The 15,335-nt window shown below is 53.1% G+C and overlaps 1 protein-coding gene across 1 annotated transcript; it reads right to left on the minus strand.

Annotated features, from left to right (window-relative positions):
- Positions 1-12,090: 12,090 nt before the first annotated feature.
- LOC139831731 (uncharacterized) lies at positions 12,091-12,579 on the minus strand. Its single transcript, XM_071821054.1, has one exon. It carries the CDS (start codon positions 12,577-12,579, stop codon positions 12,091-12,093), a length of 489 nt encoding a protein of 162 aa, XP_071677155.1.
- Between the last annotated feature and the right edge of the window lie 2,756 nt (positions 12,580-15,335).

Raw genomic sequence — 15,335 nt, forward strand, 5'->3', positions numbered from 1 at the left:
TCCAAGATAATCCATGCGGTGCCTAGCTGACGTGGCCGATGAAGAGGACGCGGTTGACATAGCCGATCCGCTGCGGGCGAGCATCCGAATATATCGGGTCCGTAATGTCGGGTCCGCGGCAGGCGAGCCCCCGAGTAAGAAGAGTGCGCGATGGCGGGCGCGGTCAGCCGAGCAGGGCAGTTGATGGCGTGTAACTCACACGTTCGTTGGGAACCCCAAGAGGAAGGTATGATGCGCACAGCAGCAAGTTTTCCCTCAGAAAGAAACCAAGGTTTATCGAACCAGGAGGAGCCAAGAAGCACGTTGAAGGTTGATGGCGGCGGGATGTAGTGCGGCGCAACACCAGGGATTCCGGCGCCAACGTGGAACCTGCACAACACAACCAAAGTACTTTGCCCCAACGAAACAGTGAGGTTGTCAATCTCACCGGCTTGCTGTAACAAAGGATTAACCGTATTGTGTGGAAGATGATTGTTTGCAGAAAACAGTAGAACAAGTATTGCAGTAGATTGTATTTCAGTAAAGAGAATTGGACCGGGGTCCACAGTTCACTAGAGGTGTCTCTCCCATAAGACGAACAGCATGTTGGGTGAACAAATTACAGTTGGGCAATTGACAAATAAAGAGAGCATGACCATGCACATACATATCATGATGAGTATAGTGAGATTTAATTGGGCATTACGACAAAGTACATAGACCGCCATCCAACTGCATCTATGCCTAAAAAGTCCACCTTCAGGTTATCATCCGAACCCCCTCCAGTATTAAGTTGCAAAGCAACAGACAATTGCATTAAGTATGGTGCGTAATGTAATCAACAACTACATCCTTAGACATAGCATCAATGTTTTATCCCTAGTGGCAACAGCACAACACAACCTTAGAACTTTCTGTCACTGTCCCAGGTGTCAATGCAGGCATGAACCCACTATCGAGCATAAGTACTCCCTCTTGGAGTTACAAGCATCTACTTGGCCAGAGCATCTACTAGTAACGGAAAGCATGCAAGATCATAAACAACACGTAGATATAACTTTGATAATCAACATAACAAGTATTCTCTATTCATCGGATCCCAACAAACGCAACATATAGAATTACAGATAGATGATCTTGATCATGTTAGGCAGCTCACAAGATCCGACAATGATAGCACAATGGGGAGAAGACAACCATCTAGCTACTGCTATGGACCCATAGTCCAGGGGTAGACTACTCACACATCACACCGGAGGCGACCATGGCGGCGTAGAGTCCTCCGGGAGATGATTCCCCTCTCCGGCAGGGTGCCGGAGGCGATCTCCTGGATCCCCCGAGATGGGATCGGCGTTGGCGGCGTCTCTGGAAGGTTTTCCGTATCGTGGCTCTCGGTACTGGGGGTTTCGTCACGGAGGCTTTAAGTAGGCGGAAGGGCAAGTCAAGAGGCGGCACGGGGGGCCCAAACTATAGGCCGGCGCGGCCAGGGGTGGGGCCGCGCCGCCCTAGGGTTTGGCCACCCCGTGGCCCCTCTTCGTTTCGTCTTCGGACTTCTGGAAGCTTCGTGGAAAAATATGCCCCTGGGCTTTGATTTCGTCCAATTCCGAGAATATTTCCTTACTAGGATTTCTGAAACCAAAAACAGCAGAAAACAGCAACTGGCACTTCGGCATCTTGTTAATAGGTTAGTTCCAGAAAATGCACGAATATGACATAAAGTGTGCATAAAACATGTAGATAACATCAATAATGTGGCATGGAACATAAGAAATTATCGATACGTTGGAGACGTATCAGCAGTCGACGGACGAGCTCCCGAATATATCAAGTCCGTGATGCAACGAGCGAGACCCGAGCGTGGCGACTATGCGCGGTGAATCAGTCGAAGCTTGTTCCGATCTGCAGTCATATTACAGCGCAAAAAACTGTGCACAAATAATAATACGAGCCAAAAATATTTGGCTAAAAATAAATTTTGCATGTAGTAATTAACGGGAAGTATAGCACCTGATGATCTTTGTGTCGGATGATCGTCGCTGATAAACTTGATGACTCGATCCATGCAGAGGAGTAGTAATCGATGAAGAAGGCGCGGCATGGGAGCCCCGCCGACACCATGGATATCGCCGGAGTGTGCCGTATGGCAGCTAAACCGTGCAATCTGATTCTTCGTCAGGCGGAGTTAATTAGACCTGCATTTAGCGGCATGTCGCTGGAGCGCTCGGGTGCGGAGCTTAAGACGCCAAGCCTGCATGGCCTTACGTGATCTTGCAGTGTTTTTGATTTATTCCTCATGCATAAGCCAATAAAGTGAAAGTTTAGTATCCATCTGACTTAAATAAGGGTAAGATATGCAGAAACTCAATCAGGAGAATATAAACTGAGAGCGAATACTAGATATTTTAGAACCGATCTACACATGCTTCACCATATGCGTACTGTGTGCCAATCAATGTATGTAAGTTAAAAAGTAAGGGAAAGATGTCACCAGTTTAGGCTTCGGTGCCGACTTCAATTTGGCTTTGCCTTCCTCAGACTTGATACTTTGCCAGGATCCGATTGATACTCTCCTGCTATCGATTTGACCACTCTTTTTTTTTACTCCTTGATACTTGGCACTTTGATATTTGATCCGACGAGTTCCGTGGAAGCAATTTGACAGGCCCAAACCGATATGATCTCGTCGAGTGCGGCCATGCCGCCCAGAAACTTTTTTCCGATTGATCTTCCACACGCGTATCCGATTGCTTCTGTTGATGAGGGATCCGATAACAAAATCCAGCGTCGCTATTCCCACAGACGGCGCCAATTGACGAGGCGGTTCCTCGGCAATGCCCACCATGAGGGGTTTGGGTTTTAGAGAAAGGCGACGACGGAGGTTCCGGGAGCGAGGCGGTACACAACGTACGCAGGTTCACGTCCCCGCGGTGGAGGATCGCTACGTCCAGCTAGCAATCCATTATATGAATATATGAGTACAGGGGGCCGCCATGGGCGGAGTAGTTGTATCTAGTCTAGTTCTAGTTCGCGGGTTGCGGTGTCTAGGCGTGTCGCCTCTACATTTATGTTTCTGAATATCCTTGTGTCCCTAAGGGGTGCCCCTGCCTGGCTTTATATATCAGCCAAGCTAGGGTTTACAAGAGTCCTAGTAGGATTCGTGTCGGAGTCTTCTTTCGTTGTAGTCCAAGTTGAGGCGGGCGTGCAGGTCCAGCTCGTCGAGTCCTTATGCTGGTCCAGCTTCATAGTTTGCACCGGGTATGGCAATGTCGGGTACCCGAAGGGTTATGCCCACGTCACGGGGCCTTCTAACAAGAAGTACAAGAAGTAGCTAGTTTAAAATTTGTTTGTTCTCGCAGTGTGTTTGTTCTCGTAGTTTGTATGTTTAATTTATTTGAACATGTTCGATTCGACTTCGCATGACATGATCAAACAATATATCGATTCTACTTCGCAGCTATGCAAGAAATTTAGGAAGGGGTTCATGCAAGTGTCTCCAAAATACGTCGGACCGCTAGGGTTGCCCCCCAACGCAAATGGACAATTTGCGCCTAGCGGCCATTTCAACGTCAGCGGGGCGGCGCAAACGGATGCGCATGAACATTTTGGGCGTCTGAAATGCGTCGCCCCGTTGGAGGGCATCTCCAGCGGGCCGACGTATTTCGGATGCTAAATTAACTGCATGCGTTCGTTTACGTCGGTTCGCGGATGTGAAAATGGTCATGCGTATATTTGCGTCGGGTGTCTCCAGCGTTCCGACGTATATTGGTCGCAGGCCATTTTTTCTTCTGAAATATCAAAAAATGGAGAAACAAGCAAATAGCATGAACATATGAGCATCATATTGGCTCAAGTTGAGGTATCAAATAAGTCCATCACATTATGCACAAGGCACGACACAAAAATTCAGTTCAAAAGGTGCCCAAACATGGCCAGAATAGGAAATATAGTCAAAAAGAGGCATGTTGGTTGACAATGCCGCCGAAAATCAGGCGTCTCGCATGCGGATTTCGTCGCGCTTCTTCACGAACCAGGCCCTAGTGTCGTCGTCCATGTTTCCCAAGTCAGCCAGCATGATCATGCGTCCTCTGCCCGGATCTTGGCCTCGGCGTCCATCCTTCTGGCCTCGGCGTCACGCATTTTAGCCTCAGCGTCTGCATTTTTGGCCTCGACATCCATCCTTTGGACCTTAATGACTTCTTTGGTGAGGTTGAGGTAGATGACAGTTGCGGTCTCCATTGGGGTGTGCTAGTGCCTATGGAGGAGTGTGGAGCGGTGGCTGCGAGTGTTTCCTCGAAATCCATGGTGGCTACGACGACGAGGACGTCCATCGCAAGGGGAGGGACTGTTGGCGCCGGTAAATTTTGATTTTTTGGACAGTAAATGGCAACTGGCGGGAATATTAGCAGCGTCCCAGCCGCTAACGCGGGTCCAATGTGAGATTCGGCGGACACTGGACGCGTCCGCAGAGACGAAAACTCGACACACATTTAGGCTAAGTTTGCGTCTTCATGGACAACCCAATCACTATGCGTTAGTCTGTTGGGCCTGGTTCGTGACACATTTTTCAACGTCCGGTTAGGTCGGCCTGTTGGAGATTTCATAAACGATTTATTTTGAACAATAAAAGTGTTCGTTTGTGTGGGGTGTAGACATAAAACGGGATGTCTCGCCACTGTTGTCCGCTTAAGTTGGGAGCACACCCAGCTGCTCGATCCAAATTTATTTTATGCAACACTTGATGCATTTAAAACTTATTTTACACAGGTAAAGAAAAACTAAAAAAACATAAAAAGAAAAATAAACAGATACATACCCAACACATATATAGGATTTTCGTCGGCGTGCCGCCTTGTCCTCGTGTCATCGGTGACGACGACATACACCGGCACTGGCCACGGATAAGAGCATCTCCACTCGTCTCCCCGACGAGGCCCCCGAACGACGTTTTTTCCATCCGGACGGCGTAATTTGGCCCAGTCGCGCCCCCGGTTCCTCGTTTTCGTCCGGATTTGGGCCTAAATTCATCCGGCGATCCCACGCCATCCCCGGCCCCCCGGGGAGCGCTCGGGGACTCCGGACGAAACGAAAGCGCGGGAAACACCGAGGAAACTTCCCGCGCGTCTGGTGGCCCCAACTTGTCGGCGAGAGAAACCAATCGTCGTCCTCATCGCATCGTCTTCCGCGCGCTGTAAAAGCCTGCCGCCGGTCTGCATTCGCCGGCCACGCGGCGAGTTAATGTCGTCGTCTTCCGCGCACGCATCGTCTTCCGCGCGCACTAAAGGCTGCCGCCGGTCAGCTCGCCGCGGACGCGTCGCATTCCACGCGGCATTAATCACCAGCGCCAGCCGCGCCTATATACGCCGGTCCGCTCGCCGCGAGGCGTACCCCGTGCTCCACTCTCCCTCCACTCTCCCTCTACTCTCCCGATGGCGTTCTACGACGACGACGGCGCAGCCAACAACGGCTTCCCCCGCCGGTCGCTCCACGCGTGGGAGGGGCACCTCCTCCACCAGGCGGGGTACCCCTGCCCGCCGGACACGAGGCCTCCCGGCGGCGGGTGGCGGCTTAGTGCTGGCGGCGTACCAATTCCGCCGCCGCCTCATGGCCACGCCCTCGACGTCGCCATCGAGGAGGCGCGGATGACCTTGACGGATGAGGAGCGCGCCGAGCCACGCCACCACCCCGACAACTACACGGCGTGGAACTCGTACTTCCTGCGGCGGTGGGAGCGGGAGCTCGCCTCCTACGACGGCCCGCCGCCTCCGCCTCCACGCAACAACGCCGCGGGCCGCCGACGTTGGTGGAGCGCGCCGGGCCGGACACTCGAGGCCGTCCTCGATCACATCGAGGGCGGAAACTTCCCGGTGCTCACGATGCCCCCTCCATCGAGGGCATCGGCGAGCCGCCGCCGGGAAACGTCTGGCAGCCACGGCGCATGGCTGCCAGCTCGTCGTCTTCCGGATCGGCGCCGAGGTCATCCTTGGCGCCGGTGAAGAGGGAGGAGGCGACGTCGCCTTCGACGCCGGTGCGCGTCAAGAAGGAGCCGGCGTCTCCGCCGCCGACCAGAGGGCGCAGCGGCGGCGCCCTCGTCATCCGCGACCAACCCTCCCAGCACGGGCGGAAGAGGAAGGCGGCGAAAAAGGTGGACGCCGCGGCAGCCGCCGCAAACAGGCTCGCCGAGGAGGAGGCGAAGCGCGCGGAGGACGCCGCCGTGGCGGAGGCGATCGCCAGGTCGCTCAACGACCTGGTGCCCGCCGACAACGCCCTCCCCGACGACGCCACCCTGGCGTGGTCCAGCGCGAGTGGGAGCGCGAGGAGGCGGAGCAGCGGCGGCGGCCGATGGACCTGGCCGCCGCACGCCGACTCGCCGCCCGCGCCGCTCCAACCGCCGCCGACGACGCCGCGCGCTACCGCCGTCCTGCGACGCCTCCATCCGGCGTCGTTGCCCCCGTCGTCGACCTCGAGTCCTCGGACGACGAATGGTACAAGCCATCCCCGGGGTGGGGAGACGCCGGCCAGGGCAGCAGCCGCCAGGCCGCGCCGCCGAAGGTGCCGAAGGTCGAGGATGACGGCTCCGACGACGGCGGCGACGACTACACGGTGTTCTACCGCCGTTTAGGTATGTAGAGCGCCGTGTTTTAAAATTAGCATTTGAATTCCCCTAGCCGAATTCGAAATATAGTCGAATTCGGCCTCTATGTATTAACTCCGCCCGTTTTAGTCTAAATATCATTAAATTTAGTCTATATTTGCCCGAATTTAGCCGAAGTTTATCAAGTTTTCGTTTTTCAAACTCGCATCGTCGTCTTCGCCTGGACACGCGGCTGGGAAACTACTCCTCCCCACGCCAAATCTTCCTCCAATCCAGACGAAAATTTCACCGGATTTGGACGTGGGGAGCGCCAACGAGTGGGGATGCTCTAAGGCCACAGGATCATCGGCGCCGAACATGGGGTTGCTGCCGCTGGAGGGGTCGGTGCAAGTGCAGGCCACATAGGAGAGGCCAGCGCTGGCGCGGCCTACTGGTTCCACCACGGCAACGGTGGACTAGCCAGTCCGGAAAATGCGGTTTTGTTTTTTGTTTTCAAATATAACTTAAATAATATTATTTTGAACACAGAAATATTTTCAAAAATAATCTAAATATACAAATAAAATTATTATATATAATAAATCAAATGGGTTGTAATTCAACTTGTTCAAAAATCAGGCGTGTTTCCTTTGAGTGCCCATAACTGCTCCAGTAGTTTATTTTGAAGTTCAGTATAATCCTACACGTCCACCGTGTATAGCCAAGGCGGGGAGGGAAACGGTGTTGCTGCGCAGGTAGTTTCCCGCGCGAGCGAAACACCAGCGAAACGCGTCAATGTGTTGGGCAAGCCCGGGAACTACTGTCGTTGCTCGGAACCGGTAATCATCGGCGACAGGTCTCGACGGGACGTTAAACCGCCATTAACAACCTTGATGTTGTGTCCGCTAAAAAAATGCGTCCGCACCGCTAGGGATACCCCGACGCAAACGGTCGTCCTGGACTGTATGTCGTCTGCGGGCCGACGAAAACAGACACAACCGGATATTTTGGACATCCGAAATGGGTCGGCCTGTTAAAGATGGCCTTACAACTAACAATATAAAACTAAGGGCATCTCCAACGGGGCGATGCAAACGGATGCTGCGCGACCGTTTGCGTCCCCGCGGACCGGTTACGCGCTTGCACCCTGCTCCAGCGGGGCGACACATCGTGACCGGGCGTCCGCGGAGACACAAACGCGACGCAAATATGCGACACGTTTGCATCTCCAGGGACGCTGAACGGACGCGCCCCACGGGCTCGCATGGTAGCGACCCTGGCTCGATCGGCAAGAATTAAAGCAGAGCAACTGCCGGGAGGCCAACCGCCGGAATGGGCGCGGAAGAGCAACCACAGGCCTCTTCGTTATACGCGCCGTCATTAATCCCCGCTAAATATAACCACTGTGCCTGCTGTAATTCACGTCCAACGAGCTACCATTCTTCTTCTCCAACACCGCTAGCCACCATGAGCAACCTGCCGTTGCCACCGGACACCGACAGCGAGGGGAAGCCGTCGGGATGGCGGCATTGGTAGAATAGGGCTGCGACGCCGAGCAACCCTAGCTCCCCGCCGACGGAGGGTGAGGAGGAGGGGGGGGGGGGCGTTGTTGGCCTCCACGGCCAGGAGGAGGAGGAGGACTCCGACGCAAAGTGGGCACGGCTGGAGGCGCTGGAGGCGGCGGGAAGGAAGGAGGCAAGGGCGCGGGCGAGGGCGCGGGCGAGGCGGAGGCTCGTCGTCCGTTCACCGACGACGAGGAAGACCCCAATGACTAGTCGTCGGACTGGAACTCAACCTCGTCAGTCACGTCGATCGACAGTATCTCTTCAGAGGAGGAGGTGACAAGCAGGAGGCATGTCCGTGAGAACAAGGAGGCAGGGCCTTCCAACAAGAAGGTCAAGAATTAGTTTAAAATTTGTTTGTTTTCGCGTTTATTCTCTAGTTTGTATGCTAAATATATTTGAACTTGTTCGGTTCGAGAAAGCAACTACAACTTGTTTTCGCGTTTGTTCTCCATGTTGTTTCAAAGATTCAGTAAAAATTGCAGATGCTGCGAGCCTTCATGCACCTGGTTGGATTCTTGAAAGAAGGAAAAGAAGGAGTTCTGAAAAAAAAATTGGGGTCTCTAAAATGCGTCGGACCGCTGGGTGCCTCCGACGCAAACGGATAATTTACGCATCGCGATCATTTTCGCGTCCATCAGACGAAAATAGACGCTCGCGGATAATTTAAATGTCCGAAATGCGTGGCCGGATGGAGATTCCCTAAATTTCAGTCGTCAAAGTCGTCCTAGAGTGCTGTTATAGATTGACCTATCGACGGCTACCAGTAGATCCAACACACACAATAATTTTGATTTCCTTAATGACAAGAGTAGAAACATTCGTCGATGCTCCAGTAGATTTTAACCAAGAGCAAGTGCCAATTAATCTACTACTCGAAATTGACGTATTGGTAGATTCACGTAGGCTACTGATCGGGCAACTGATCGAGCAGCCAGAGAGGTCAATCTGCCCAGCAAAGACATGTACAGTGAGCAACGCATAGGGCCCATCCCATCGCCGCGCTCGGCGTGTCAGGGTTGTCACGCTCGTGGGGGCAGCGTCAATTATTGTGGGCATGAAGCAGTCACGCCCTCCTGCCTGCATGCCGATCCACCGACTGGATGCTTACACGGACGCAGACAGGTCGCAATACCCAGCCTACGACCCCGTACAGTATAGCTACGAGTGGTAGGGGTGCACACAAGAGGTGACGCACGAGGCGTGCAGAGACGGCACGAGGGCCCACGCCGCTTAATTAGCTCATGTGGCCCGTCCGCCGGTGCTCTGCCATCGGCCGGCCGCGGGCGGCGCGGCGAGTTGACATGCATTTGACAGCAGAGAGGCTGCTGCCACGGCACTGTTGCGGATGCAGCTCCTCCATCTCATCTCATCTCGTCTCGTCCGTGGCGGCGGCTAGAGGGCGGTCCCGTCGTAGTATATTGGGAAGAAGAAGATCTTTTGGACGTGATTCCTTCCATCCATCCGCCGGGTCGGAGCCGACCTGTTCATCTCCTCTCGTTTCGAAGAACAGAGACCATCATCTCAGACAAATAAAAAAAAATCCACCAAGTCATCCGCGTCCTAAACAAGTTTTCTGTGTCTCGCGCGGCCTAATAGCATGTCCGGCGTGACATAGCCATCCATATCTAGCATCTTCAGCGCCCTACTTATCCCAGTAGACTTCGTTGTGTTATTACATTTTGTATATCTTTTTTGCAAACTATGTACCCTATCTCATCGATGAAAAATAAAAATATAAGTTGGGCCGCTGGGGCACCCCTACGCAAACGGATAATAGTGGTCCGAACTTCATTTCCGCGTCATTTTGCGTTGAGCCGCTGGGAAGGTCTATTTTTCAACCAGGTGGTCGTAACAAGACGCTCGTCAGGCCGCTCCAGATGCCATTACTCTACCCCTTCTCTAGGCTCCGGCAAGCAAATCCTGAATATCTGGCCAGATTTTTTTTTAAAAAAAAATGGGGAAGATTCCGGCCTCTGCATCAATTGATGCACCCAATCCTTTATTGCATAGTTTATGTTTCAAAGTTTACACATCAAGGATCACACAAAGTGTTCATGAAAATCAACCAGCGGAAAAGAATAAGCAGAACAAAACGCCAGCCTAGTTGAAGATATCTCGTGCAACCGTCTTCAGACGGGTGACACCCAGAATCGCCCGTTGCGCCTCAGGTAGTAGGAAAGACCACTCGTGGATCGAATGAGTTGCCATACGGATAACCTATAGAATGAGCATTTTCTTTTCTTTTAAACATAATATCATTACTACAACTCTGTAAGGACCACATAATAGCACAAGTTTCTACTCGAATTCGTGCTTTGATATCTTTATCAACCTCATTCAACCAATTACCGAACATATTCGTATAATTTATTGGCGGGGCAATATTAAAGGTAATATGAACTACCCTCCAAACAAGACGAGCAAAGTGACACTCAAAAAATAAATAGTTGATTGACTCATCGTGGTCACAGAAGACACATTTCGTACAACCATTCCAATTACGTTTTGATAGATTATATTTCGTGAGAACATAAAAATCTTAACCTTTAGCGGTACCTTTAATTTTGAACTATACTTTCTCAAATAGACCGTATGTTCATTCATAAAATCAGTATACATAGACTTCACAGAAGACCTACCAGATGTTGTAAGCTTCCAAACAAATCAATCCTCATCATTATTCAAATGGTATAGAAATTAACCTCTGTACCAAATGGATCCACGCCCCCCATTTATTATCGGAATCGGAATACTGGCCAGATAAGGTGACTTGCCGATGGATGACACGGCTATCATATCAGAACATTAGGCATTGAGATTCATCTTTGCGGTTTGGCACAGTCCGAGCATCTCCACCGGTAGCTCCCAAATAGGCGCCAGCAGGGGCGCCGACACCTCCGTTTGGGGGCGCCGGCACTGCATCCTCCATTTGGGGAAGCCGTTTCCACACCGGCGCCTCCCAAACGGCGGCCCCCAATTTCTTTTTCTTTTAACAATATTTTGAAATAATATATCGATCACATTTTATTCGTACAATCACACAAATAGAATTAAATTATTCATACAATCAATCAAACAAATAGTACTTAAATTATTCATACAACCCAACAAACAAATAGTACTTAAATTATTCATCCAGGCAAATAAATAGAAATAAAATCATGCATTGTTGGCAGCTCCTCTCCTCGCCCACAAATGCGCAGCTAGATCCGCATTCTGCTGTGCATGGACACCCGCATCTAAAATTTCATTGTGCACATGAAGAAAAGCAGCGAATTCTTGGGGCACATGCTCTACCTCAGCTAGTGGCCCTTGATAATCAAATGGATGATCATCCTGCACATGTGCATCGCGCTCGTTCTTAATGATCATGTTGTGCATGATCACACATGCGTTCATCACCTCCCACATTTGTGTCTCAGACCAAGTGAGAGCAGTGTACCTTACAATGGCGAAACGCTGCTGAAGCACCCCAAAAGCACGCTCAACATCCTTGCGTGCTGCTTTCTGGCATGTTGCAAAATAGGCTTCCATCTCGTTTGATGGAGAGGGAATTATCTTCACAAATGTAGCATACGTCGGGTAGACACCATCAGCTAGATAGTACCCCTTGTTGTATGCGTGACCGTTTACCTCAAAGTTCACGGCAGGAGCTTGTCCCTCAGCTAGCCTGGCAAACACCGGAGAACGCTGCAACACGTTGATATCATTGTTTGTTCCTGCCATGCCAAAAAATGCATGCCAAATCCAAAGCTCATAGTCTGCCACCGCCTCAAGAATGACACTGCACTCACCAGTATGGCCCTTGTAGATCCCCTGCCAAGCAAAAGGGCAATTCTTCCAGCCCCAATGCATACAGTCAATGCTTCTGAACATCCCAGGAAACCTTCTTGCCGCATTCTTCTGCAGGATCCGAGCTGTATCATCTGCTCTTGGTGCTCTCAAATAGTCATTGGCAAACACCGCTATGACGGCTCAGCAGAATCTGTAGAGACTCTCTGTACAGGTCGACTCAGCCATCCGTAGATAGTCATTGGCTGTATCTGGAGGAGCTCCGTATGCAAGACAACGCATTGTAGCAGTGCACTTCTGAACTGAGGTGAAGCCCCACAAACCTGTGCAATCTTTCTTGGCCATGAAGTAGGTGTCGTACTCCCTGACGCCGTGGACAATCTTCAAGAACAGGGCCTTGTTCATCCTAAACCGGCGCCGAAATTCCTTCGGCGAATGAGTTGTGTCGTCGTTGAAGTAGTCGGCGTCAAGCAACATTGTGCCGGCTTCACGATGTCGGTTGATGTTCCTTCTCTTGCCTGGCTTTGAGCCGCCGCGCCGAGGCACGACGAAGAAAGGCTGGCGAACGCGCAACATGTTCGTCAGAATCAGCTGCTGTTGTTGCCGCTGAACAGCGTCAGCGTTCTGCTCCTCCGTGAACAGCTGCACCGTCATCTCGTTGTCGCTGTCCATCGCGGCAATCGGACGAACACCTTGTGGGCGGGGCGATACTATCGCGGTGGCGGCAAGCTCTGTTTCGGGCGAAACAGCGGCCGCCGGTCGAGGGGGTGACGGCCGTATCGATGGACGACGGTTCCTAGACAGTCGGCGGTGTCTATTGCAAGCAGGGTGGGCGCGGCGGCGACGGCGACGGTGGCGATCTAGAGGGGTGGGAGTCGGCTCGGGCGTGTGTAGGAGGTGGGAAAACGGTGTGTCTGGCTGCCAGGCGGAGCCCACACTCGTTTTCAGATGTGCCGCGAGGTGTCGGCGCGCCCTTGGCGAACGGGCCGACACAGGATTGCCGGCGATTCTATTGGGCTCCAAAATTGGCCGGCGCTGTTTAGGGCGCGCCGGTGCAAGCTTATTTTCGCTGCCGACCCCCAAAATACTATCGGGACCGCTATCGGGACCGCCGGTGGAGATGCTCTCCCATATCAAGAGCGCGTTCTCGCGTGTTGTTGGGAAGCTGCTAGCCTCTTCCTCCTGGGCTTGGTGCGCATGCTATGGTAGGAGTACCAGCAAAGCCAAATCAATGCAAACAAACACAGAGCCTGCGGTTGCACTCAGCTTTAACATGATTGATGCATAACAACAGATTGATGTGTACACAGGTCCGGCGGTGCGGCCATTAGCATGTTGGGCAATAGGGAGACCCTGGGCCTGGAGGCTGGAGGACGCAGCACGGAGTCGAGTGCAAGCTAGCTACACTCCAAGCTGCGGAAGCATTTATACATGGCGAACGAACTTCGAGGTGCATGCGCTTGCAGTACAGTAGTACGTGTACTTGCCCGGCATTATCGTGTGTACCGGCTGAGATCCCGCCCTACGATCTCCGCAGCCAAGTACGACTACTACAGGCCGTCGGACGGCACGGGATGGATGGGTCAATGGCGAGCCTGTCGTATTTCCGCACGGCGCACGAGCGAGTACGGAGTGTGCAGTATGCGCTGCTACGAGACCATCTCTAAGAGTAATTCCGAAAATGCGTCTGCACACAGCTCCAATGGAGCGACGCATAGTGATCGGACCGTTCGCAGCGACGCAAACCCGACGCATATTTACGCCTCTAACGCGTCGCGTCGGACGCTGCGCGAACGCTCCAAGTGACCGCTCGTTTCCCCACTGGTCCCGCCTGGCCGCGAGCCTATATCGAGGGCATCGCTTCCGTAGCCATCGCTTCCGCGGTCAGCGTTTCCGCGTCTGTGCCGCAGCCTTCGCCATCAATGTCGCGGCTGCCTCTTCTGCGCACGCACTGGCGGATGGCGGCTGGGCTTCTGCGCCGCCTTCAATAGCATCGTTTCCCGTGCGGCCGGCCTTAAAAGTCTATCGTTCCTACCATCGCCCACACCTCCACTCCCACCACCACCGCCACGCGCCGTCGCAGCACTATGGGGAAGAAGAATGACTTTGAGACGTCCGACAGCGGCACCAAGAAGTCGGAGCGTCCGCACAGGGTGCCGCTGCCCGTCCATGTGGCGCGGCTGATGCACGCGAACTGGACGTCGTGCGACGGCTAGGGGACGTGCACATGCCTGGCGGCTGGCGGATGAGCTACCTCTGGGTGCCTGTGCGCGAGACATATAGGAGCGCCGAGATCCGGCGCAGGCGGCGGTACCTGCCGCCGGACCTCCGCGCCGATCCCACCTACGCCATCGACTCCGACAGCTGGCGCACCTATCGTGAGTTCGAGAGGGATCCGAGGATGAGGGCAGGCTTCCTAAGCGATAGGGACTTCCCCTTTGACCGTCCACCGGCGCCTCGGCGTCCTCGTGTCTGAGGTGGATCGACCGGTGCAGCCGCCGCTGCACCTGTACGCCACCGGCATCATACCACCGGGCCTCACGGAGGAAGAAGCCCTACGACTGGCGCTATAGGACTCGGCCGTACCACCGGTTCAACTGCCACCTCCACCTCCGCCGTACAACCCGTGGGGGCCTCCACCTCCAGCATCGGCGTGGGCTGCTCCACTTCCACCACCAGCCTAGGCTCCTCCACCTCCAGCACCGGCATGGGCTCCTCCACCTCCACCACCGTCGGCGGCACCGGCGTATGTTTCGCCGCTTCCCAACTGGCCGCGGGTGGTACCGGAGCTCGTCGTGATCGACAGCGACGATGAGAACCAGTAGGCACAGACGTTCTTAGCTAGGGCTTTTATTTTCCTTTCTGTTACTATGTAATTATGTTTTCATGTTATAAAAATGCAAAATCGAAAAATGCGTCGTGCCGCTGGAGCCACCCCCTACGCAAACAGCGTGCGGTCGATTTCGACCATTTGAGCCGACGGAAACGGACGCACGCGGACATTTTCAGCGTGCAAAATGCGTCGCCCGTTGGAGATGCCCTAACGCTGAACCGTATTTCGAATGGCTAATCTATTTATTTGGGTTCGTGACGGATAGAAAAGAGGTTTATGACCGTATATGGGAAGCAGCAGACAATACAGGAATGGGAGGCTACGCCGAGGGCCAGGCTATACGCTAATGGCCAAAAGGGCCGTCGGCGTATGGCCCGGCCAGGCCAGCCTGCAGTCCGACCCTTGGCGTAACGTTGCCGTCGGCGTAGCGAGGTCTACGCCGAGGGAAACCCTTGGCATATGTTTGGCCCTAGGCGTAGACAGGGCTACGCCGACAGCCAACCTCGGCGGAGGCTATTTTTCAAAATTTTCTAATTTTGTAAAAATCATAACTAATTCATATGATGTCAGAAAAATCTCTACTATTAAGAGCAAA

This window comes from Lolium perenne, chromosome 5, assembly GCF_019359855.2.
Source record: "Lolium perenne isolate Kyuss_39 chromosome 5, Kyuss_2.0, whole genome shotgun sequence".
Lineage (NCBI taxonomy): Eukaryota > Viridiplantae > Streptophyta > Magnoliopsida > Poales > Poaceae > Lolium > Lolium perenne.

Bases quoted from the DNA above. Each gene is read 5' to 3' on its own strand.
- LOC139831731 (XM_071821054.1), bottom strand. From the start codon at position 12,579: ATGGACAGCGACAACGAGATGACGGTGCAGCTGTTCACGGAGGAGCAG.